The sequence below is a fragment of the Oryctolagus cuniculus genome, chromosome 8, assembly GCF_964237555.1.
Source record: "Oryctolagus cuniculus chromosome 8, mOryCun1.1, whole genome shotgun sequence".
Lineage (NCBI taxonomy): Eukaryota > Metazoa > Chordata > Mammalia > Lagomorpha > Leporidae > Oryctolagus > Oryctolagus cuniculus.
The window spans coordinates 122,989,515-123,013,767 of NC_091439.1; the positions used below are offsets into that span (position 1 = coordinate 122,989,515).

A 24,253-nucleotide genomic window follows, 5' to 3' on the forward strand; every position below is an offset into this window, starting at 1 on the left:
CGAGGAGTTTAGCAAGCAGCTTCGGGCCTTTGTTCCTTGGCAGGGGTTGCACCAAGGTAGAAAAAAATGAGTAGAATGGAGACAGAGGAGCAAAGGCAAGACTTGGAGCCAGTGAGGGAATCCCAGGGCAGTTACAGAGTAGGGGCAACCATCGCTCATTGACCACCAGGCTTCTACAGGTAAGAGGGGGTAGGAGGATGCAAAGCGTTTTGTAGCAAGATGCCATCAGTTAGCCTGCAATATTGTGAAATGCTGGTGTAGTTTGTTAAAAAAAAGTCACCAAATTCATAGGAAGTAAGTTTTCAGCTGTGTCTTACACATTACATTTGTTCTCCAAGGTTTTGAAAAATTAAACTTTTTTTTTTAAATAACAAAATACAGGCAAAAAGACATTTTCTGAAGATGTGATGGAAACCTTGGTGGTGGTTTTAGCACATCTTTTTGTAAAGAGATACCTTCCTCCCTGTGCGAAAAAGTTTAAGAAGGTGTTTTCTCATTCAATGGTAAGAAAATAAAATACTGCAATACTCGTACTTTGATGTAACCTCTTTCTGCTTTAATAATAATGAAGTGCAACAGCATTTTCCCAGTAACAAGATTTTGCCATCATTCACTCGAGTTACTTCTTCATGCTCCAGTTAGTCTTTGGGATGCATGAGTGCAGATTTGTATATGAATGCTTTGTTTTTTACTAATATGCGTTCTCCATGAACTTTTTGAAGATCCCTTGTATGAATAGATGTCAGTTTGTTTTGCAGTCAAACTTACCTTTTAATTACAGTTTCCATGAACTTTCTGAAGTGTCATAGTGTAGTAATTGCAGATGAATGGAACTTATTCCTAACAGAGATGAATAGCCAGCTAGTCATTTAATATTAATATTAATATTAATAAAGAAGAAGATAAGAAGATCAATTTAACACCTATCTGGAAATAGTGTTCTGGGAATTCTAATCCTTGCCAAATGGAAAGAAAGGAAAATTGGATGGTTTTCATCCGATGCAAAGGTGGCAAGGTGAACAGCAAAATACTACAGCGTATGATGGAGGTATGCATCCCGTATTGAAGCACCAGTTGGAGTCTTGGCTGCTCCACTCCCAATCCAGTTCCCTGCTAATGCATCTGGGAAATCAGCAAAAGATGGCCCAAGTGCTTGGGCCCCTGCCACACATGAGAAACCCGGATGACGTCTCTGGTTCCTGGCCCAGGCTTGGCTGTTGTGGACGTTTGGGGAGTGAATCAAAGGATGGAGGACTTCTCTTTTTCTCTCTCTGTCTCTCCCTCTCTTGCTGTCACTCTGTCATTCAAGTAAATACAATAAATCTTTTAAAAAGAGCATTTATGATGATCGTGGTAAGCAGGTTGCACTCTTCTGCACTTGAAGTGTGTTTGTGGTGTCAGGATTAGAAGACAGAAAGCCCATGGCTTTGACACATTGCAATGACTTATATTCATTTCCTGGATAAGCATTGCCTTACCTCTCTGATGAGCGCCTGTATTTTGAGAGTGTATGAAATGAATCTGTGACTGAGTTTTCTTTACATTTGGCCCTTGTGGAGCCTGTGGAATGGTGTGCAGAGCATACAAGCCATGGCTGGTAGCTGTCATAGGTTTAAAAAGTGCTCACATAGGGAATACGACTCATTTTTTGGTAACCTCACAGAATTAGCAGTATGGCAAGAAGGCACTAATTTATTTATTCAGCCTGCATGCCAACATTAGGACAGAGTTTGGCTTCATCCTCAATGCTTGGCTTGACACTGTGACATTTTTACATGGTTAAGAAGCACACAAAACCAAGTATGTCGTATTTAGTCGTTCATTTTTGTTTAACTGGAAGAAATTCCAAAAATGTACTGAGCATACTACTTGGAGCAGTCTTTCCTTTTTATTTTTTTTTTTTTATTTTTTTTTATTTTTTGACAGGCAGAGTGGACAGTGAGAGAGAGAGACAGAGAGAAAGGTCTTCCTTTGCCATTGGTTCACCCTCCAATGGCCGCCGCTGCAGCCGGCGCACCGCGCTGATCCGATGGCAGGAGCCAGGATCCAGGTGCTTTTCCTGGTCTCCCATGGGGTGCAGGGCCCAAGCACCTGGGCCATCCTCCACTGCACTCCCTGGCCATAGCAGAGAGCTGGCCTGGAAGAGGGGCAACCGGGACAGAATCCGGCGCCCCAACCGGGACTAGAACCCGGTGTGCCGGCGCCGCAAGGTGGAGGATTAGCCTATTGAGCCACGGCGCCGGCTCAGTCTTTCCTTTTTCTAAGATTTATTTTTTTTTATTTGAAAAGCAGAGTTACAGAGAAGAGGGGAGAGAGAGAGAGAGAGAGAGAGAGATCTTCCATCCACTGATTCACTCCCCAAATGACCACAATGGCTGGAGCTGGGTCAGGCTGAAGCCAGGGGTCAGGCTGAAGCCAGGGGCCAGGACCTCCATCTGGGTCTCCCAGGGGGTTGCTCTCCACTACTTTTCCTAGGTCATTAGCAGGGAGCTGGATCAGAAGTGGAACAGCAGCTGGGACTTGAACTAGTGCCCATATGGGATGCCAGCAGCACAGGTGGCAGCTTTATCCACTGTGCCATAATGCTGGCCCCATGGAATAGTCTTTCAGTCTATAGAATAACTTAGTAAAGGGCCAGCACTGTGGTGTAGCAGGTAAAGCTGCTGCCTTCAGTGCTAGCATCCCATATGGGCACCAGTTTGAGTCTTGGCTGCTCCACTTACTTCCTGGTAAGCCTGACTCTGGTGGTCCCAGTGCTTTTCCACAGTATTCTATTTCAGCTACTGTGTCAATACAGCTCTCCTGCCATCTAACCAGGGGAGGGCCTCTCTCTGCCCTAGGACCTCCAGAAGGGACACAGTCCTGCCAACACCCTGGGGAGACCCATTGTGGACTCAGGACTTTCAGACCTGTGAGGTTACCACTCATCTTGCCGTCATTTGTTGGTAGCGGCAATAGGAAATTTAATAAAAGCACAGCTGACGATTCTTGGGTCATTCATCTATCACCTATGCTGTTTTTTCAATTGCTTCAAACTTTGGAAGGATACAAAGGGTCTTAGGTACTAACCACCAAAAACACCAACACTACTTGCCCCGGTTTTGGGGATAAAGTGCACGTGGGAATACAAAGGCAAGGGGACCTATCTGACGGCTCTGGGAGAAGAACTTCAGCGACTGTCTCCGTCTGGGCCCCAGAGAGCTTCCTTCTCTGAGTTACCCGCTGCTTCACTGTGCTCCCCTCTTTGAAATATATGTTCTGTGTTTTTCATGTAAATAATACAACGTGAATAAACAAATATTTTTTTGGACCTACATGGAAGACAGAGAAACATACAAACCCAGCAGACTTGGTAGAATGGCGTGAGATAAGGGATATAAATCCATGCGGGCACAAAGGCTCAGGAGAGACTCCGGGGATGGTGGGCCTGGGCCTGCACCGTGATTCTTCCTTCCCTTTATAAAGACACTGGCACGGTGCTGGGACTCTTCCATTTTCTTAGCATGTTCATGGATGTTACATTGGGAGAAAAAGGTGAAAATAGGAGTTTGTTTCCAAAACGTCTATATGTCTTTCTTTGACTGAATGAAGTTATCTTTTGCAATGGAGTGACTTTTCCACCTGCAAATGAAATCAGTACCCAAGTCGTATTGACACAGTCTTCACAGTATCTCTCAAATATGGTAGCTTTTCTCTTTCCACTACTGTGCCTCCCCAGGCCCAGGCTATGGAACTATTGTTATTTTCAAATAATTCATTTTGGCTTTATTGGTCCTTTCTCCTTTTTTGTATGCATGGGTGGATTTTCTGTATTAATTTTCTCCTCTTACCTTCTTTAAAAAGTCACTTTCTTTTTACATTTTTTTCTCACTGTTCTTTTAATTCCTTCAGCTAAGTTGAATGCTTAGCTCACTAATTTTCTTTCTAACTTCTTTCTGATATGAATATTTGAAAATATACATTCCTTGGTAAATGTAATTTTAGAGGTATTTTATACCTTTTTTTAAAAGTTTTATTTATTTATTTGAAAGTCAGAGCTACAGAGAGAGAGAAGGAGAAGCAGAGAGAGAGAGAGAGAGAAGTCTTCCATCCACTGATTCACTCCCTAGTTGGTCACAATGGCTGGAACTGCGCTGATCTGAAGCCAGAAGCCAGGAGCTTCTTCCAGGTCTCCCACATGGGTGCAGGGGCCCAAGGACTTGGGCCATCCTCCACTGCACTCCTGGGCCACAGCAGAGAGCTGGACTGGATGAGGAGCTACTGGGAAAGAACCCAGCGCCCATGTGGGATGCTGGCGCCGCAGGCGGAGGATTAACCAAGTGAGCCACGGCGCTGGCCCTGAGCTCATCTTTGGAGTAGTTAATAGTTGGGCATTACCAGGTTGCAGGTCAGGCAGGGACATGTGTGTGTGTGTGTGTGTGTGTGTGTGTTCTCTCTCTCTCTCTCTCTCTCTCTCTCTCTCTGTGCATGTGCTTTCGACCTTTGCCTTCAATGGCAGAGACGTGAGTTTTCCTAGAAGGCATCAGCAACATACATGGGACAGCCCCGGGAATCTGTGATAAGGCATACAGCCTCAGTCTTGTACCTTCTCTGGGAAACGAAACTTAAAGCTTGGTGACTCAGCTGGTGCAGAGGGTGGCACCAAGGCTCTTCCTGAGCGAGGAGGAAGCTCAGCCTGCCCTCCCATGTGTTCACAGGTCCCACAGCACCCCGTAACTGCTGCTGGCTGCTGCACGTGGAAGGGAGAACTACAGACCACAGGTAGGGGCTTTGGTGCCTGTGTGAAGGAAATGGGGAACAAATGACAGCATGCATTTTCTGACCTTTTTTTTAAGATTTATTTCATTTATTTGAAAAGCAGAGAGAGAGAGAGAGAGAGAGAGATCTTGGGGCCGGCGCTGTGGAAGAGCAGGTAAAGCCGCCGCCTGCAGTGCTGGCATCCCATATGGGCGCCAGTTTGAGTCCCGGCTGCTCCTCTTCTGATCCAGCTCTCTGCTGTGGTCTGAGAAAGCAGTAGAAGATGGCCCAAGTCCTTGGGCCCCTGCACCCTTGTGGGAGACCAGGAAGAAGCTCCTGGCTTTAGATCAGCGCAGCTCCGGCCATTGTAGCCAACTGGGGAGTGAACCAGTGGATGGAAGACCTCTCTCTCTCTCTCTCTCTCTCTCTCTCTCTCTGCTTCTCCTCTCTTTGTGTAACTCTGCCTTTAAAATAAATAAATGCATTTTTTAAAAGAGAGATCTTCTATCTTCTGGTTCATTCCCCCAGTGACTACAACAGCTGGGGCTGGGCCAGGCATCTTCATTACCAGGGAGCTGGATTAGAAGCAGAGCAGTCAGGACTTGAACCGGCACTCTGATATGGAATGCTAGTGCCACAAGTGGTGGCTTAACCTACTGTGCCACAGTGCCAGCCCCAGGGGCTACTGAACTTTTAAGAAGCACAAGTGGTATTGGAAGATGTGTGGGGAAGGAGGGCTTGGATCGGAGAAACTCAGCTCTTCTGTTTCTTAGCTGCAGGACCTTGGACAAGCTGAAAACCTCCCTGATCTTCTGATTACTTCCCTGTAAAACTCAGGACTACAAGAGGATGTGTAGGAAACCACAGACTCTTCTATTAAAGCAAGAACTGATATGTGCAAAATACCAAATTTAAATGCTTCTTTACCAAAAAGCAGAGAAGGAGACATCAATGAGATTACGTGCTATAGTGTCTTTCATTAGTTCTATGGTTGGGATAATGTGAGGGGAAGCGGCATTTGAGGAAAACTGATTTTTAAAAAACTTTATTTACTTATTTGAGAGGTAAGGAAAGGAGAGAGAGCGGGAACTCCCGTCTGCCAGCTTACTCTTCAAATGCCTGCAGCGGTCAGCTGGGCCAGGCTGAGGTCAGCAGCTGGGAGCTCCATCCGGGTCTCCCAAATGGGAGGCAGGAACGCAGCTACCTGAGCCGTCAGGTGCTGATCCATGGGGTTTGCATCAACAGGAAGCAGGAAGTAGGAGCAGAGCCAGGCCTCATTCCCAGGTGCTCTATATGAACTGTGGGCATCCCAAGTGGTGGCTTAGCCACGGGGTCAGATGCCCACCCTGGAAGCTGCTGATTGTACATGTCATACCGGTGCAGACAAATGTGAATGTCTGAGTTTGGTTCCTTCTTGATGGAATTCATGAGTGGGCTTGACAGAATCATTCATGCCTGTTCTATCTGGAGACTAGGGAGGGTTTTGATTCCCTGTTAGAGGCTCACACTGAGCAAGCTCAGGGCAGGTGCTTCGTTCCAACTCTGCCTTCTCAGGTCTCCTGTTGACCTCCTAACTGTTGACCTCCTAATGCTGTTCTCTCTTCCTGGAATGCTTTATCCTGCTCCCACCCACCAACCTTCTAATACCTTTTCAAGCTAAAGTTCGAATATTGCATAACCTGATAAGTCTCACTCAGCTGTCCCAAGCACTTCCTGATTTAATCTTCCACAGCGCCAGATCCGTCCCCTAGCTTATACCACAGCACTCATGCTGCCTTGTGATTCATCTGCTAACTTATCTTTCTGCTTCTCCAGACCACGCCCTTTCTGGAGTTGATGTCTTCAAGGCTACTGCCTAGAATAGTGTCTGACATTATAGTAAATGTCCCCTACATGATGATTGAGTAAGTTAATTAATGAAGTCGGTATTCATCAAGATGAAATTATATTTATAGGAAACTTTACTTTCTGAAAAAGAAAGAGCCAGGAAGTGCTGAACATTTATGGATTTGTGGCAGAAATGGTCAGCACTTTACATCCTCCCATTTTCTATTTATACACTTTTGCTTTTAGAAGGAAGTTAGTTTTTAACTTTTTATTTTAAAGACAAAGGAACTCAGACACAGAGAGATAAAATGATTTCTCAGTTATGCAATCATTGACTCTCCCTGATGATGATAGTATTGGGTGAGGAATCATAAGATCCTTCCAACGCTCATTGACATGGATGATGGCACAGGACTTCTGTTGAAAGACCATGAGCTGCTGGGTTGCCATTCAGGAGGAGAGTGATAGAAAGGTAAAGAAAGCGAGGTAAAGAAAGGAAATTGAGGAGAAGAACAGAGGTCGCAGTGGGATTATTATAGGATGGAGTAGCTGTGGCTATATTTAGACACCAAGGGGAGGAAGCCAGGTAAAAAAAAGTGGGGGAGGAGATCATGTGGAAGAGGGAGGCAACCTTTAGACAAGGTCCAGGAGAGAGCAGGCATGGTCGAGCCTGGAACACAAAGGGAACAGTTTATGCAAGACAGAAGCCAATAGAGATTGACTGTGGGTATCAGAGAGGAGAAGGGGGTGAAGGCACATGTGTGAAGGCACTTCCAAAACTTTGTGGAAAACGGAATTTCAAATTCACTTTGTTTTGGCACAAGATATTTGAAATCCATGCATAGTTTTTTTCATAATACTTATTTCCATGAACTTTTTGGAGATCCTAATGCTTACATGTGAAGGATTGTGGCAGGCAATTGAGCCTCACGGAATGTGTCTTGGGATGAGTGTTTAGCACAGTGTTAAGACACCCGCGTTCGACACGGGAGGACCTGGGTGTGGTTCCTGGCTCCTGCTTCCGTTTCCAGCTTCCTGCCAATGCAGATCCTGGACACAACATTGATGACTCCAGTAGTTAGGTCTCTGCCGCCCACTTGGGATACCTGGCCCGAGTTCCTAGCTCCTGGCTTCTACCCAGCCCAGCCCTTCCACTGCCCGCATTTGGGAAGTGAACTGGTGGATGTGTGCGTGCTCTCTCTCTTTCTATCTCTCAACTAAATGAATAAAATAAAAAAGAACTGTGTTCTAATAGTGCATGGTAAATCATCAGTACAGAAAGCCAGCATGATATTCTCTGAAATGTCATGCTGGTCAAGGTACCTGCTGTACTGTGGTAGTGAACAGGGAATTTAACAGAGCCCTGAGAAAAAACTGACATTCTTCCTAGGTGAATGTGTGCTACTTTCTATCTTCTTTATGGATAGGAGTAAGAAACAAATGGATTTACCAGTGTGGCAGCCCCATGACAAGTGCCAGAGGCTATAGTGATGTGCTTCAGTACAGAGCAGGTGTGCTTGAATGGGCATCCATTTGCTTGATTTTTTCGGTAGGCTGTTCACTGCTCTCACGTCCATGAATTCTCCCCTTCAGCCTTATATTTGCTACCGGCATCCCTTGTTCAGCACCTTCGTGATCTACTTGCAAAGGCACCCTCAGTCCTGAGGAAATGCAGTAGCCAGCCCCTCAGTCCCTCTGCCAGCTAAGCTATTTCCTCGTAGAGCAGGGACTGCACTTTCCACATAGGCGGTGTTAAGGAGGAGCTCTGGGTGACTGCCTGGAGTTGGTGGAAGGGGTAGGTACAGGTCTCCGGGAAAGTGAACCTCATTTGGTGGCGTGGCTCATTGGCGTGGAGCGAGCAGAGGCTGTTATCCCTTGGCAAGAGGGGGCGGGCAGCTTCATCAGCCTGAAGAATTTTTGAGGGATTGGGGGTTCAACATGCATGAGATTGTTGACCTAAATACCTATCCTACATTTTTTTTTCCTATCAAGAAAAAAAAAATGGACACCTGCCAAGGCTGTGTATGAGATTCTAAGCATGATTTTCATCACACTCTGCCCTGAGCAGTAGGGAGAGGAGAGCCTGCCTTCAAAAATCTGTCTTGAGGTGTTCTGAATTTCAGGACACGCCTTAAGTTGGCTGGTGGATGCCCTCAATCTATGTTTCTTTGTAAAAATTTTCTGGTGTTATGGATGGAAGAAAATCATCACTGCTCCCATAAATTGTTTTTAGAAATTTATTTATTTGAAAGTCAGAGTTACAGAGAGAAGGAGAGGCAGAGAGAGAGAGAGCGAGAGAGAGAGAGCGAGTTTCCATCTGCTGGTTCCCTCCCCAATTGGTAGCAACGGCCAGAGTTAAGCCAATCTGAAGTCAGGAGCCAGGAGCTTCTTCCTGGTCTCCCACGCAGATGCAGGGGCCCAAGGACCTGGGCCATCTTCCACTGCTTTCCCAGGCCACAGAAGAGAGCTGGATCAGAAGTGGAGCAGCCGGGGCTCGAACCAGCGCCCATATGGGATGCTGGCATTGCAGGTGGTGGCTTTACCTGCTATGCCACAGCGCCGGCCCCTGCTCCCATACTTTCAAGCGCTGCAGCTAAAGCATTTTTTTTCAGTGCCTTACCCTCCACCTGTGCTTCATTAGAATTAAGCACAGAGTAAAGCATTAGTGACTGTGATCCTGCTGTGTGCCAAGGTTATGGGCGCCTGTCTTAGCCCCAGCAACAGGGTCACCATGCACCTTCCACCAGGGAGGGATCCAGCTGCACGATTCAATCCTGAAGACAGACTCTCAGTGACCACTCCTGATCTCAATGCTCTTGGTCAAGGTTCCCAAGAAAGCAGAGACTGAGATTTAAAAAAAAAAGTGCTAATAATTTATTAAGATGCACAGTTTCAGGAAATCCAAGGTCAAGAAGAATGAGGTGGAGCAAGAGGAAGAGCCAACACAGAGGTGCACCACAGAGGTGTCCATGGCTTAGTATCCACATGGCTAATAATTCATTCCCTTGGGGTCATCTTGCAAGAGGCCATTTAAAGTGGGGTGGGCATTTGACCCAGCAATGAAGAGCCCAATTAGGATGACCACATCCTGCAGTAGAGTGCCTGGACTTAAGAATAACCTCAACTCCTGAGAGCAGGAGTGCTTCAGTATACAATGTCGTGATGAGCTCTTCCGGCCAGAAGACACTGTCTCACTGTTGGCACCTCTGCTGGGGCCGCTCCTGCAGTATTTCCTGGTGAAAGGACACAGAAAGCGAGGGTACATACGCTGATTCGAGTAAGAGAGTGCGCGTTTCAGAACCTCAGCTGAGGACGCCCCGAAAGTCATTGAGCGTGCAGAAACCAACAACTCCCTCATGTTAGTTGGATGCTAATTCAGTGTAAGCTGGCTGACTATGCGCTCAACTGTGAGAGAGAGTATGACTTAGTAACGCTTCAAATGCTGCAAATTTGTCTTTGGAGACTCTTCCAAAAGGAAGGTGCGAACATAACTTTCTACCATTTTCTAGATTTCTTGCTTCACATCCTTCTGTAGACATTATTTTTTTCTCTCTGTAAATGTGACTTTCATGCATGAGAGGACTTTAAAAAGTTTGTGGGAAATGTTTATTATGAAAAAACCATGCATGGATTTCATTGCTTTTACAAAAAAAAAAAAAAGTCCTTTTAGTTCAATTTTTCACAGGCTTTTTGAAGCAGCTTCAGGTATTTTCAGAAGTGTTTTGTGCCATGCAGTGGTGCCACACCATCTTCTTCTTCTTTTTTTAAGATTTATTTGTTTATTTGAAAGTCAGAGTTACACACAGAGAGAAGGAGAGGCAGAGAGAGAGAGAGAGAGCGGTCTTCCATCTACTGGTTCACTCCCCAGTTGGCCACAATGGCCAGAGCTGTGCCGATCCAGAGCCAGGAGCTTTTTCTGGGTCTCCCACATGGGTGCAGGGGCCCAAGCACTTGGGCCATCTTCCACTGCTTTCCCAGGCCATAGCAGAGAGCTGGATCAGAAGTGGAGCAGCTGGGGCTTGAACCAGCACCCATATGGGATGCTGGCACTGCAGGCGGCAGCTTAACTTGCTATGCCACAGTGCCTTCCCCACACCATTTTCTTTTGAATGACTTGCAGCAAACATATTTGGGGGAAGGATTGTGAAAAATATACTCTTGGGTAAATACGAACTGGGAAGATTTAGAGAGAGAAGTAATAAAGCAGATGTTACTGTTGAATGAGTGAACTATCGTGATATCTTATTTTTAAAAAATGGGTAATGCTTAATAGGTTTGCTTTTATAGATCATGGCTACTGCACCTGCTGTGGCAGGTGAAAAGTCAAGCTCCAGTGACAGTGACAGTGACACTGAAAATGATAGCTCTGAAGCCAGTGAGACCACGGAGAGCGTGTCCTCTTTTGATCAATTTGAAGAAGAAGATGACCTGAGCGCAGAAGGCATCGTAGAAGAGCCAACTTCCATGCAACTGCAGTTTGAAATCAATGAAGAGACACCTCCAGGAGCTGAAGCTACAGTTGAGAACAGCTGTCAGTTGGGAGAATCAGGTGAGGGATTACCCATGCATGTGAGTTTCTTTCATGCTTCTCCTCTTCTTTGGGAAAAGATTTATTTATTTATTTATTTCCAAGGTAGAATGACACAACAGAGAAGAAGAGATACAGAGGGTGGAAGATGGGGAAAAGGAGAGGGGAGAGAGAGAGATTGATCAATCTTTCTTTCGCTAGTTCACTCCCCAAATGGCCTCAATAGGCAGGACTAAGCCAGGAGTCAGGAACTCCCTCTGGGTCTCCCACGTGGGTGCAGGGGGCCTAAGCACTTGGACTACCCTCTGCTGCTTTCCCAGGAGCATTGTCAGGGAGCTGGATGGGAAGTGGAGCAGCCGGGACTCGAACTGATGCCTAGATGGCATGCTAGTGTTGCAGGCTGGGACTTTAGCCCACTGCGTCACAGCGCGGCACCGTGGCAGAACTTTTGAAGGTAGATGTAGATATTTAGAAATTTATTTTATTTATTTATTATTATTATATTAGATATATTATTATATTTTTATATATATTATATTATTATATATATATAATATATATAATATATATAAAATATATATATTATATATATTATATTATATATAATATATAATATATAATATATATTATATATTATTTATATTTAGAAATTTATTTATTTATTTATGCTGGGAGCTGGGAACTTAGTGTGGGTCTCCCGTGTGGGTGGCAGGGAGCCAGCTACTTGAGCCATCACCACTGCCTCCCAGGGTGTGCTTTAGCAGGAAGCTAGAATTGGTAGCTGAAACCAGGACTCAAATCCAGGCACTCGCATGTAGGTTATAGGCATCCTAACAGGCCAAATGCTTTCCTTTAATTAAAAGATGTTTATTTAACATCTCTCTCTCTCTCTCTCTCTCTGTGTCTCTCCATATAAAATATTCACATGAATTAACTTTGGAAGTGGCACATTGCTCAAGTTTTGTTTACATTTGTATTTTGCAGATTTCTTAAAGATTTATGTATATCATAAAATTCATTTGTGACTGAGAATTTATGAAAAAGCTAATTTCAAAACTGTATGATTTGGCTGCCCTGGCCCACAATCATTCTGTTTAGTGAGTGGGGTAGGCAGGCTGTCATTATGGAGACAGCGATGTGTCTTTCACATTCTTAGGAACGTTCCATTGATGTGTTTGCAGCTTTGCATAAAATACAAATTTAGTCAAAGTCATCAGCAGAAGTTGTCTTTTAAAACTGAATATGAGAGGGTGGTGTTGTGTCACAGCAGGTTAAGCTGCTGCCTGCAATGCCAGCATCCCCTGTGAGCACCAGTTCGAGTCCTGGCTGCTCCACTTCCAATCCAGCTCCCTGCAAATGTGCCGGGGAAAGCAATGGAAGATGGCCCAGATGTTTGGGCCCCTGCTATCATGTGGGAGACCTAAGCAGAGTTCTGGGCTCCTGGGTCGATCTCTCCCTCCCTCTCTGTTGCTCTGCCTTACAAATAAATCTTTAAAAAAATGAATATTAAACCTCTGTTATTTATTTTGAAAGGATTAACTGAATGTGGGGAAATTCTAAAGAAACTCTCCAGGTACCTTTGGGCCCACCTGTCAAAATCCGAGTAAGTATAACACAAATAGTTCAAAGTCACACATCACGACATGTTATTTCCCTCTGCATGGCATATTTTTTTTTAAATTTTCTTCCTGCTAAGTTGTTTTGTATAACCTTCCAATGGGGTAAAAAGTTAATGTTATTAAAAATAGAGAAATCTTTCCTTGGGAAATGTTATGGTCTAAGTCATTCGGTAGCCAGGAGTAAGTTATTGAAGAATTTGAAGAGGGGTATAAGTGGAGAAAAGACTCAATTTTCTTTTAATACTGCACAATAATAAAGTAGCTGTTTAACTAACATTGTATTCCATTTAAAACATTGCGCAAGTTTCATGAAACTGACTTTGGCACAAGTTGACCACTGGTGAAACATTCTATAATATCAGCAACGATGACTGCACCACGCCAGTGTGTTGTGTTGTTTTCCTGACAACCATTTGTGTGTGCTTGCTAATGTGCTAGGGACTTTGCACACCACAGTGAAGAGAGTAAAAATGTTCCTGCCACTGGTGGTTTATTGAGTCTAATCTTGGCATTTGGTGCCTCATTCCAATTTTCTCAATTAATTTACAATAGAATAAGTTTAGAATCAAAATGGAATTTATAATACTACAATACCAATTGTATTCAACTACAAAGTAAAATAAAAACTCAAAACATTCTTTATAACAAGCATATTTTAAGTATAGATTATGGCCTAAGCATATTTTGGTTCTAACCACTCATGTTTATCTCATTAATCCTCACAGCAATTGTTTGAAGGATTAGCTGTTCTGAATTCTTTTTTTTTTTTTTTTGCAAGTCAAGAAACTGTAGCACAGGATAGACAAGCAATTTGTCTAAAGTCACGTAGGAGCAGGCTTAGAATCCAGAGCATTTGGTCTTAGCCAAAACATTATGTGTTGAAATTTGCGGAAAGTGAATTCTGAAAGAATACATAGAGTTAACATTTTCCTACTGTGTTTGAGTTTTTAGTTTGAGAGGAGCAGGATGGAAAAGAGAGGGAGAGAGGGAGAGAAGGAGAGAGGGAGGGGGAAGGGGAGAGAGAGAGAGTTAGTTTCCACCTGCTGGTTCAGTCTTCAAATGCCTGGGACTGCCGGGCTGGGCTTGGTCAATGCTGGGAGCTGGGAACTTAGTGTGGGTCTCCCGTGTGGGTGGCAGGGAGCCAGCTACTTGAGCCATCACCACTGCCTCCCAGGGTGTGCTTTAGCAGGAAGCTGGAATTGGTAGCTGAAACCAGGACTCAAATCCAGGCACTCGCATGTAGGTTATAGGCATCCTAACAGGCCAAATGCTTTCCTTTAATTAAAAGGAATTATATCTAGTAACAACTCACGTCCTAGCAGTTCTTGTTTTTATACACCACCAGATGTAGCTGGAATAACTTCTGATACCTGCTAAGGCCTGTGTAGCTCTATGATGACTTTGGAAACTGCTTGGTGCTACCCTATAACTTGCAACTCAGTAATTCCATTTGCCTGAGTTCAGTCGAGTGGGCATTGAGGAAACCTGTGTTTCAGGAAGCTACAAGAATAGTCCTTGCAGCACAGTTTGCAGTATCAAAAAATGCATAGAAACAAGTCAGATGCCCATGGGAAGGAGGACACAGAATCAGTTATGATGTACACATCACAGTGCAGTAGTTCAAGCATAGCATCCTATAACCACATGCGGGATTTTAATCGTAATTAGTACTTGAGTTAAACAAAGAAATTTCAGAAAAGGCGTGGGATGCCTTTCTGATAAAAATTACAAATTAGGCATAATATACATCGTAAGAACTTAAAAAGTGAAGTGAGACTGAGTAAAATTGAATTCAAGGCAGTGGCAGCCTCTGAGGGGAGAGGCTGGGTAATGAGCTTTGGAAATGACTCACTGGGAAGATATAAGTTATGAAAAATCTTGGGCACCGGGTTCTAGTCCTGATTGCCTCTCTTCCAGTCCAGCTCTCTGCTGTAGCCCGGGAGTGCAGTGGAGGATGGCCCAAGTGCTTGGGCCCTGCACCCGCATGGGAGACCAGGAAGAAGCACCTGGCTCCTGGCTTCGGATCAGCGCAGCACCGGCCGTAGTGGCCATTTGGGGAGTGAACCAACGGAAGGAGGACCTTTCTCTTTGTCTCTCTCTCTCTCACTAACTCTACCTGTCAAAAAAATTTAAAAAAAAAAAAAAAGAAAAATCTTTTTGTTGCTGGGTTGAGTGAAGACGTCACAGATGTTGATTGTACATTAGCTTAAAAAGCAAATAACTGAACTGAATAAATAAACAGCATATAACTGAACAAGGATAATGACTGATTTAGTGTTTCACATTTGAAGTACATAACAGTAAGCCTGTCAATCTAAAATGTATGTGGAGATGAATTTTTTTTGCATAAATTTAAGCATACGCGTACACTGAAGTGAGTTGCAGTTCCACTCTTAGGATGTCAGGCTCCAACCAGGGGCTTATTCTATTATCAAAATCATGGCAATGCCCTGGAAAACTGTTAAAGATAACAGAAATCTGTGCTTAGTTTTTTCTTTAAATTTCTTAGACTGGAAGAAGAGTTGCCCACCCAATCAAACTGTAGGTTTTCTCTGAGGCTGCTGCTCTGTCCACAGTCTCCGCCTGTTCTGTATTTTATTCAGGAGGGTCAGCTTGCTGAAAGACTTCATTGAATCTGAATTTTTTTTGATTGATGGAGATTCCTTACTCCTCACTTGTGCTCTCCATGTGAACCTCAAGATGGGGCAAACCCTCCACTTCTTCTACATTATGGAGCGGTTTCTGCATGATTTCATTCAAAAGGAAGCCAGATTTGTAATCGTCTTTTTTAAGGTAACAGATATTTCGTTCTCCGTTCTCATCTTGGAAAATAGAGTCAATCATTTCGAAACGTGGCCCATCATTACTTAACTATTAGCTATATTGCTTCTTCAGTCTGTAACTAGAGGCTCTGCTGAAAGGGCTAATAGTAAATGTTGTACAGAGGAGAATGGCCACTGAGTGTGTTCTTATCTACTTACACTTGTAGAGGCTGCGTAGAACATGTTTAATCATCTTAGCTCTTTCTATCATGTTAGCACAGTAACTCCCATAAGCTTCACAAAAATAACTAGACACTCATTTTTTATCTCTAATACTAACACTTGTTTCCTTTTTTTTTTTTACAGGATGCAGAAAATATATATTTTAACTGCCCTCATTTTCTGGCCCTTCGTACTGCCCTGATTCAACATTTAGAATACAATACTGATGTCACTGTTCATACCGAGTTTTCCAATTGTTTGTCTCCAGAATGGAACACATTTCTTGAGGAATGCTACCCGCATTTCTTGGTCGTCTCAGACGAAGGAATCACCGCTCGACAAACAGATTTTTTAAACATTTTTATCATTCATGCTCTTCAGAAGAAAATCAATATAGTACAGCCCTTGGGGCTAGAGTCGGATGTCCTTAGAATTTATGGATATCATACCTCAAGTCGCTTTGAGCACAGACAATTCTTTGAAATGGTAAGTCAAGTTGAACTGCCTAAGAAGAAGTGAGCTGTGTAAATATGGAAGAAACAACCCTGATAATGTGAGTCCTTGTTCAAGAGGTTGGGCCTAGGAAGGCTCTGAAGGAATCTTTTAACGTGGAAAGCAGGAAGGTTTTGCTCTGGCTTTACAAGTCAGGTTAGTAGAAGTGAGTTCTGAGTTTTGGCAAAGAGAGGAATTGTTGTTGGGGATGAAGCCTTTGGGTGATTCGGTGAGATGAGGAAGAAGGGTGTGGGCCAAGTTCAAGGGCAAGAGGCAATGGAGGCCAGCGCCACAGCTCACTAGGCTAATCCTCTGCCTGCGGTGCTGGCACCCCACGTTCTAGTCCCGGTCAGGGCCCCGCATTCTGTCCCGATTGCCCCTCTTCCGGGCCAGCTCTCTGCTGTGGCCCCGAGTGCAGTGGAGGATGACCCAAGTGCTTGGGCCCTGCACCGGCACGGGAGACCAGGAGAAGCACCTGGCTCCTGGCTTTGGATCAGTGCAGTGCGCCGGCCGCAGTGGCCATTGTGGGGTGAACCAATGGAAAAGGAAGACCTTTCTCAGTGGACAGTGAGAGAGAGAGAGAGAAAAAAAGAAAGAAGAAATGGAGGGGAGGAACCCAGAGAAACCAGACATGAGAGCACCAAGGTGGGAAATTCTGTTTCTTCTGCATAAATTATACAAATATGTGTGCACGTGACAGCTCATAGGGACACACACTCAGATGTGTACTTGTTTGAATATGTATTACCTAGGAGAGTTCTTAAAAATGTTCGTGGAAAATGGAATTAAAGATGCTAAGTTTGGTGCAAAAAATCGAACATGCATAGTTTTTTTTAATAATTTTTTTGTTTTTGTAATATGGACAAATTTTATCTATACAGTTTTAGAGTATAGTGATACTTCCCACCCTCTCCTCCCTCATGCCCATGCTCCCACACCCCCCCTTCCTTTGTTATTTTTTTTTCTTTTAAAGATTTTTATTTATTTATTTGACAGAGTCAGAGAGAGCAGACAGAGAGGGAGAAACAGAGGGAAAGATCTTCCATCCACCAGTTCTCTTTCCAATTGGCTGCAGCTGCTGGAGCTGAGCTGATCTGAAGCTAGAATGCAATCCAGATCTCCCACATGGGAGGTGGGAGCCCAGTTCCCTGAGCTGTCGCTGGTTTCCCAGGGTGTGCATTAGCAGGAAGCTGGAGTTAGGAACTGGAGCTGGGAATCAGATCCAAGCATTCCCGTGTGGGATGTGGGTGTCAGTCTCAAGGCTCAGTGCTCATACCATTTGGTACTTTTTAAATAGTTGCTTTTATGGAACTAGGTAGAAGTGTTTTTTTTTGTTGTTGTTGTTGTTGTTAGATTGCAATGTCCTCAGCATTAGTTCAAGAAGACATAATGGAAGTTTATTTGATTTGAATTGATGGCTTTCTTTTTGTTTTCCTGTAGCCAAATAAACATGACTTTCCACCTTGTATTTAGTTTAACTAGAGGTTTGTGATGTGTACACATACGTGTTTTTTTTTTTTGTATCTGTGTGTGTAGCATGAGAAACAGCTGCGACATGCCTTACATGCCCATGTGGTTTTCCAAAAGTCACAGGAAGCAAGAATATCTGTGTGTGGTCATTTGAAACTAAATGTGGAAGACCTGCAGAAAGAGGTAATGACTATGCTCCTAAAACTAAAGTTCAGCGTGTAGGAAATATACCTTTGATGGCTATTGCTTCTAGCAAACAGCCCTGTCCTACACTCACCTTCACGCCCCCTGACTCCCTAGCCTTCCATCTCTGGGAAGTGTTCTCTTGCAAGCCGCATTCCTCTGAGGCAGAAAGGGTCTTGCTAAATTGTTATCAAAACATCCTGAAGTTGGTTAAAAATATTTTCTACAAAATACTTTGTATGCAATGTGTGGTGATACTGGCCAGAGGCCAGTGCTGTGATAATGTTAACGATCCCAGGGCTTACTCTTGTGATGGGTGAGGTGGCTCTTGTGGGTGCTGGTTTCCTGGAAGACGGGAATTGTTCAGATCTTGAAAGGAAAGGGATCTTTGAGGTTAGCAAATGCAAGGAAGCCATTGGCCTTTGGGAACGTCTCCGGAAGGTAACCTAAGCCAGTGGTTACTCTGTACTTCTGATTTCCTGAATCATGCCATCTCACGTGGTTCCACAGTCCATAGAACAGTGTTTTTGGAAGACTAGGCATGACGTGGTGATGAGACGGGGTTCACCTGACTGTGGAGTCAGTACACGTATGAGCATCCAGATATTTAGTGTCCCCTATTCTAAGGTGAACTAAAAGTCCCCACCTCATTGGAATCTTCTCTCCATTCTCCCTGCATTCGCTCTCTCACTTAACCATACAGCAATATTTGTGACACGGATGCATCGTTCCACATGTCGTGCTAGGTGCTGGACTTACAGTGGCGGACAAGACCGAAAGGGGTCTTGTTTTCATAGGAATTTTAACCTATGTGAGCCAAGTAACCAACTGTAACGTTGCACGGAGAAAGATGCAGGTGATTCCTTGAGCAGCTGTGAGAAGGGGAGGGACTCTTAAGCTGCAGCGGAGCGTTCACTGTGGCTCTAGCTATGGTTTTTATTCATGTCCTCACTCTCATTCCTGTTTTACATAGGTGGGGTTTTTTAACAGCCTGTGCTCAAGCGTTACCCTGTCCTTCTCTCCTTCCCAAACCTGTAGCCCTTCCTGGGGCTCAGTGGCCCTCCCCCACTCCTTAGGCCCCCAGGAGCACACAGAGAAGAAATAGGGCTGCCAGTTTCATCCTCTGAGTTCCTCTGATTTCAAAGGGCAGCCTATGTGTGCTGATGCTCTCGGGCTCGGAACTCCCTGGGGGTGCTCTTTTCAGTCTTAGTGTAAAGCCTCTGTGAGACCCGACATAGCATGTAGACACTGAACTGACGTCTTTAAGTGAAAGAATTGAGACCAGGTGACTTGTTCAATGACTGTTTCAAGCTTTTAGGAGGTGTTGCGTCTCCTGGTTCAAATCCTGATGCCTCACCACGGACTCAGATAAACGTCTTCAGTCTCCATCGCCCCCGTCTGCTCCTGTCCGCATCTCTTGCTGAGCGCTATGATTTATCGCGCCTTTGCAACTTTCCCCAAAATACAAGGGTTCTCGTGATCACGCCTTTGGTAGCAGTCGTTCGTATCAGTTTATGGGAGTAGAGCTGTTGATCGTTAGCAGTGTGTATGCCATGCATCTCAGTGTCTTCACTGGCCCCTGGGAAGTGTCTGGGCTGACAACACTGAAGAATCCACAGGTTAATCATACAGAGACCTGTGGATTTGCCATGGCCTGTAGATCAGCAGGAGAAAGTTGTTCATATTAAAATGGCACTTAGGGCCTTATGAAATACCGGCTCAGCATCATTTTCCAAATTCCGCAGGCCTATCTTATATGTTTTTCTTTAAGTTTTTGAAAGATAAAATTTCAGTATTTTTCTAGAATTAATTACTATGTCAGCTTTGAATCTTGTTTCTTGGAATCACTGTTTTTTTTGTTTTGTTTTGTTTTTTTGTTTTTTTTTTTTTTTTGACAAAGTGTTCTATTTCAGGTGCATCAAACCCTGTCCTTGCTTCAGGACCTGTGGCCACAAGGAGCTGAAATCCGAGGTGTTGTCTGCTCCGTTTCATGCTCGGTGGCACTAAAGCTCTACAAAAAAATGTTACTAGATTTAGAAGACCGTGGAAACCCAAACACATACACAGAAAACTGTGATACACAGGTGAGACTCCTTCAAAACCAATGAGCCCGTCTCATGCCACTTTTGATGATGTGACAGCGCTTGTGGGTGGTGGCCCTATGCATAAGCTCAAGGTCAAACAGAAAATACGACGTGTGGATCACATGTTTGCTGGCTAAGCATGGAGATATCATTATGATCTCATTCTTATGAAAGCTGGCAAGATTCTTTATAAGATAGTTGAGATGAATCTGTCACTTCTTTCATCTCTGATCACAGGACAAATATCTTCTGTCCCCTGGCTCAGAGCTGGTCATCATTGCTGCTTGCAATCTCCTGGGCCAGTTTCAACACATACGTGGTGACATTGCACAGAAGTTAGCATTTGTCAAAGCGATAGGCAGTGGGACCTGACGATGAGCCCACTGTCCACTTTGTGGCTCAGCATCACGTTTTCTGTAATGATAAGGTTGCTCCTATTTGTAACAGTAGTGAGCTAGTAGAGTCTGAATTACTTGTCAATCCTTGCTGTAGTGGGCATACAGTCACCGACTTTTTACTGTTCTTGGTGGTCTACTACATGGTAAGTAAAAGTCAAGCAGCTACTCGGGGGCAGAGCTGGGATGCAACCCATTTTTTCCTTTTCTGTTCTGCTACGTTGCTTTACCGTATAGAGCACAGCCGTGCTCAGCCCTGGTTCTACATAGGAACAGGTGTGACAAGAAGCAGCTTTTCTGCAACCCCTGGTACTTCTGCTCTTGAGGACATGAATAACTGGCTGCTGGACATGTCCTTAAACAGAGGCCATCCCCTACCATTTTATCAAATGCAAGGTTTAGATACAGTGAATTTCGGAACTCCATGTATTAGGCAAAGCTTTCACTCCTAGGCAACACAGCTAGTTGTGTTGTTTTTCATCCATCACATGCTTAGTAGAATTTTTCTAGAGATAAAATTACCCCCAAAAGAATTAAATTGTCACATGGGAGAATTTTGGGTAAGGTGCCTTAAAATACTGTTACTGCATGTCTGAATTTTTTCAAGAAAATTTGACTTCTTGTTTGTATTTTTCTCTTTAAAATTTTTTCTTTCTTTGTTTTTATTTATTTGAAAGGGAGAGCAGAGAGAGAACAAGAACAAGTGCAAGCGAGCCCATCTGCCAATTAATTTCTCAAATGCCCACCACAGCAGGACTGGGCCAGGCTGAAGCCAGGGCTCTGATCTCAGTGTGGTTCTCCCAGCTGAGTGGCAGTCATCACCTGGGGTCTTAACGTTAGGAGGTTGGGCGTTAGCAGGAAGTTGGTCTTGGAAGCAAAGCTGGGACTCCATCCTAGACACCTGTTACGGGATGTAGGTGTCCAAGCAGACTCAACCCGTGCACCAAAGGCCCACCTTTGTATCTGAGTTTTTATGTTGCCTGTGCAAGTGGACATTTTAAAAATTCATGTTTTTCCAGGATTTGAAGGAGGCACCCACACTCAGTGAAGCAGCAGACCTGTGCCGAATGTACTGTCTCAGTGTGATTTTCCTTCAGCATTTACCTCTGATCCAAAGAGCTAAGAGTAGAATCATTACTCATAAATGGGATGCAACACTTTCTCCATTTCTAAGAATGGTAAGTGAACCACCTGGAAATTCATAAGCGCTCAAAATTCAATAAGGCAAAACTTGGACGGTGCAATCCTGTGTCTCTACTGATACTGTTTTGCTTTCTATAGTCATCTTTTTTTTTTTTATTTTATTTTTTTATTTTTTGACAGGCAGAGTGGACAGTGAGAGAGAGAGACAGAGAGAAAGGTCTTCCTTTTTTGCCGTTGGTTCACCCTCCAATGGCTGCCACGGCCGGCGCGCTGCAGCCGGTGCACCACGCTGATCCGATGGCAGGAGCCAGGAGCCAGGTGCTTTTCCTGGTCTCCCATGGGGTGCAGGGCCCAAGCACCTGGGCCATCCTCCACTGCACTCCCTGGCCACAGCAGAGAGCTGGCCTGGAAGAGGGGCAACCGGGACAGAATCCGGCGCCCCGACCAGGACTAGAACCCGGTGTACCGGCGCCGCAAGGCGGAGGATTAGCCTAGTGAGCCTCGGCGCCGGCCCTTTATAGTCATCTTAAAAGGTTCTTTGTTTCCTGTATCCAGCTTCAACATGGCTACCAACAAACAATGCATGTTTCCTTGAAAAACTGAGTCCTAGATAAAAGCACTCCATACAAAAATGTAGTCCTCCCTAGTATAAAACAACCCCCACACTGAAGAAAACAACTCTAATGAGTATTATATAAATAGTGAAGTAATGAATAAAGAGTTTACATTCATTGCGTTTCACACTTTGTAGCCAGTTGAAACAGAGACGACAGGAATACAAAAGTCCTTTGTAAGTTCTTAGGAAATTTAGGAAAATTTGAAAACCTTGGTTTTTTGTACTTAGCACAGTTTGATGCTTTTATGTAGTTAGTTGTGATCTCACTTCTTTTTTTTTATTTTTATTTTTATTTTTTATTTTTATTTTTTGACAGGCAGAGTGGACAGTGAGAGAGAGAGACAGAGAGAAAGGTCTTCCTTTGCCGTTGGTTCACCCTCCAATGGCCGCCGTGGCTGGCGCACTGCGGCCGGTGCACCGCGCTGATCCAAAGGCAGGAGCCAGGTGCTTCTCCTGGTCTCCCATGGGGTGCAGGGCCCAAGCACCTGGGCCATCCTCCACTGCCTTCCCGGGCCACAGCAGAGAGCTGGCCTGGAAGAGGGGCAACCGGGACTAGAACCCGGTGTGCTGGCGCCGCTAGGCAGAGGATTAGCCTAGTGAGCCGCGGTGCCGGCCGATCTCGCTTCTTTTTTAAGATTTATTTTATTTCTTTGAAAGACAGAATTACAGAGAGAGGTAGAGACACAGAGAGAGGTCTTCTATCCACTGGTTCACTCCCCAAATGGCCGCAGAGAGAGAGAGAGAGAGAGAGAGAGAGAGATCTTTCTTCTACAGGCTCACTCCCCAAATGGTTACAATGGTGGGGGCTGGCCCAGACTGAAGCCAGGAGCTTCTTCTGGGTCTCCCACGTGGGTTCAAGGGCCAAAGACTTGGGCCATCTTCTACTGCTTTCCCAGGCCATAACAAAGAGCTGGATTGGAAGAGCAGCAACCGGGACTCGAACAGGTGCCCATATGGGATGCCGGTGCTTCAAGCCAGGGCTTTAACCCACTGCGCCACAGTGTGTCGGCCCTTAAGCCATCTTCCACTGCTTTCCCAGGTGCATCAGCAGGGAACTGGATTGGAGAAAGAGTGTCTGAGACTTCAACCAGCACCCATATGGGATGCCTAGTAAAGGCCCCATAGACCTAACTCTTGAAATGATACCATAAACAACTTTTAATTGTGAATCTGTAGTAAAGCAGTTAAATGCCCACTACTTTTATATATTTATTAGTTCTAATCAATGAGGAAGTATTTATTGAAATTATGATTGGGATGAGTTCAGAAGAAAAAATTAATGTTAGCACTGAAAAATACCTCAAAGGTTATACACGGTTATTTCAAAAAGTTCATGGAAAGGGGCTGGCACTGTGGTGTAGCAGGTAAAGCTGCCACCTGCAGTGCCAGCATCCCATATGGATGCCGGTTCAAGTCCTGGCTGCTCCACTTCCAATCCAGCTCTCTGCTGTGGCCTGGGAAAGCAGTAGAAGATGACCCAAGTCCTTGGGCCCCTGCACCCACGTGGGAGACCTGAAAGAAGTTCCTGGCTCCTGGATTGGTGCAGCTCCAGCCATTGTGACCATCTGGGGAGTGACCCAGTGGATGGAAGACCTCTCTCTCTCTCTCTCTCTCTCTCTGCTTCTGCCTCTCTGTAACTCTGCCTTTCAAATAAATAAATAAATATTTTAGTATATGTGCTGCTGAAGCGAGCACAATAAATAAATATTTTTTAAAAATTTCATGGAACTACAAGGTATCGTGAATTTCCACAAACTTTTTGCAGACCCCTTGGATATTGCCCTTGTTATTTTGCAATGGGATGGACCGGAAGAAGGTAACTGGCTCTAAGCTCTTGGTCTTCACTGTATGTCCTTTGTCTTTGTACAAGGAGTAGATGATGCTCAGGGAAACTTAATTGACACAGTCACATTTTTGGAAGATTTTATATCATTAACACCTGTTCCTCTCTCTCTTTTGTCCTTTTGTATTTTTTCCAGCTAAAACAATGTGAATTTCTCATCCTAAAACAATTAAAAGTTACAAATAATTGGAGTGTGGATTTCACCGGCCTCCCTGACTTAACTGATAATATTTTATGGAAAAATATTGCTTATTATTATGAAATTGAGTATCACAGAGGTATGTTTTAAATAGCTGTTCATTAAATAGTTTTTTAAATTCATTGTCCATGCC

The 24,253-nt window shown here is 44.4% G+C and overlaps 2 protein-coding genes across 2 annotated transcripts in view; both read left to right on the plus strand.

Annotated features, from left to right (window-relative positions):
• LOC138843574 (probable ATP-dependent RNA helicase DDX60) overlaps positions 1-10,960 on the plus strand; it is a 79,269-nt gene extending 68,309 nt beyond the window's left edge. Inside the window, exons 32-34 of the mRNA XM_070048175.1 lie at positions 382-503; positions 4,698-4,761; positions 10,838-10,960. Coding sequence (XP_069904276.1) covers positions 382-503; positions 4,698-4,761; positions 10,838-10,851 — 200 coding nt within the window. The 3' untranslated portion in view covers positions 10,852-10,960. The remainder of the gene's footprint in view (positions 1-381; positions 504-4,697; positions 4,762-10,837) is intronic.
• Positions 10,855-24,253, plus strand: part of LOC103346717 (probable ATP-dependent RNA helicase DDX60) — an 85,336-nt gene continuing 71,937 nt past the window's right edge. Inside the window, 8 exon segments of the mRNA XM_070048174.1 lie at positions 10,855-11,113; positions 12,626-12,695; positions 15,315-15,504; positions 15,840-16,181; positions 17,724-17,840; positions 19,754-19,924; positions 21,339-21,497; positions 24,058-24,199. Coding sequence (XP_069904275.1) covers positions 10,855-11,113; positions 12,626-12,695; positions 15,315-15,504; positions 15,840-16,181; positions 17,724-17,840; positions 19,754-19,924; positions 21,339-21,497; positions 24,058-24,199 — 1,450 coding nt within the window.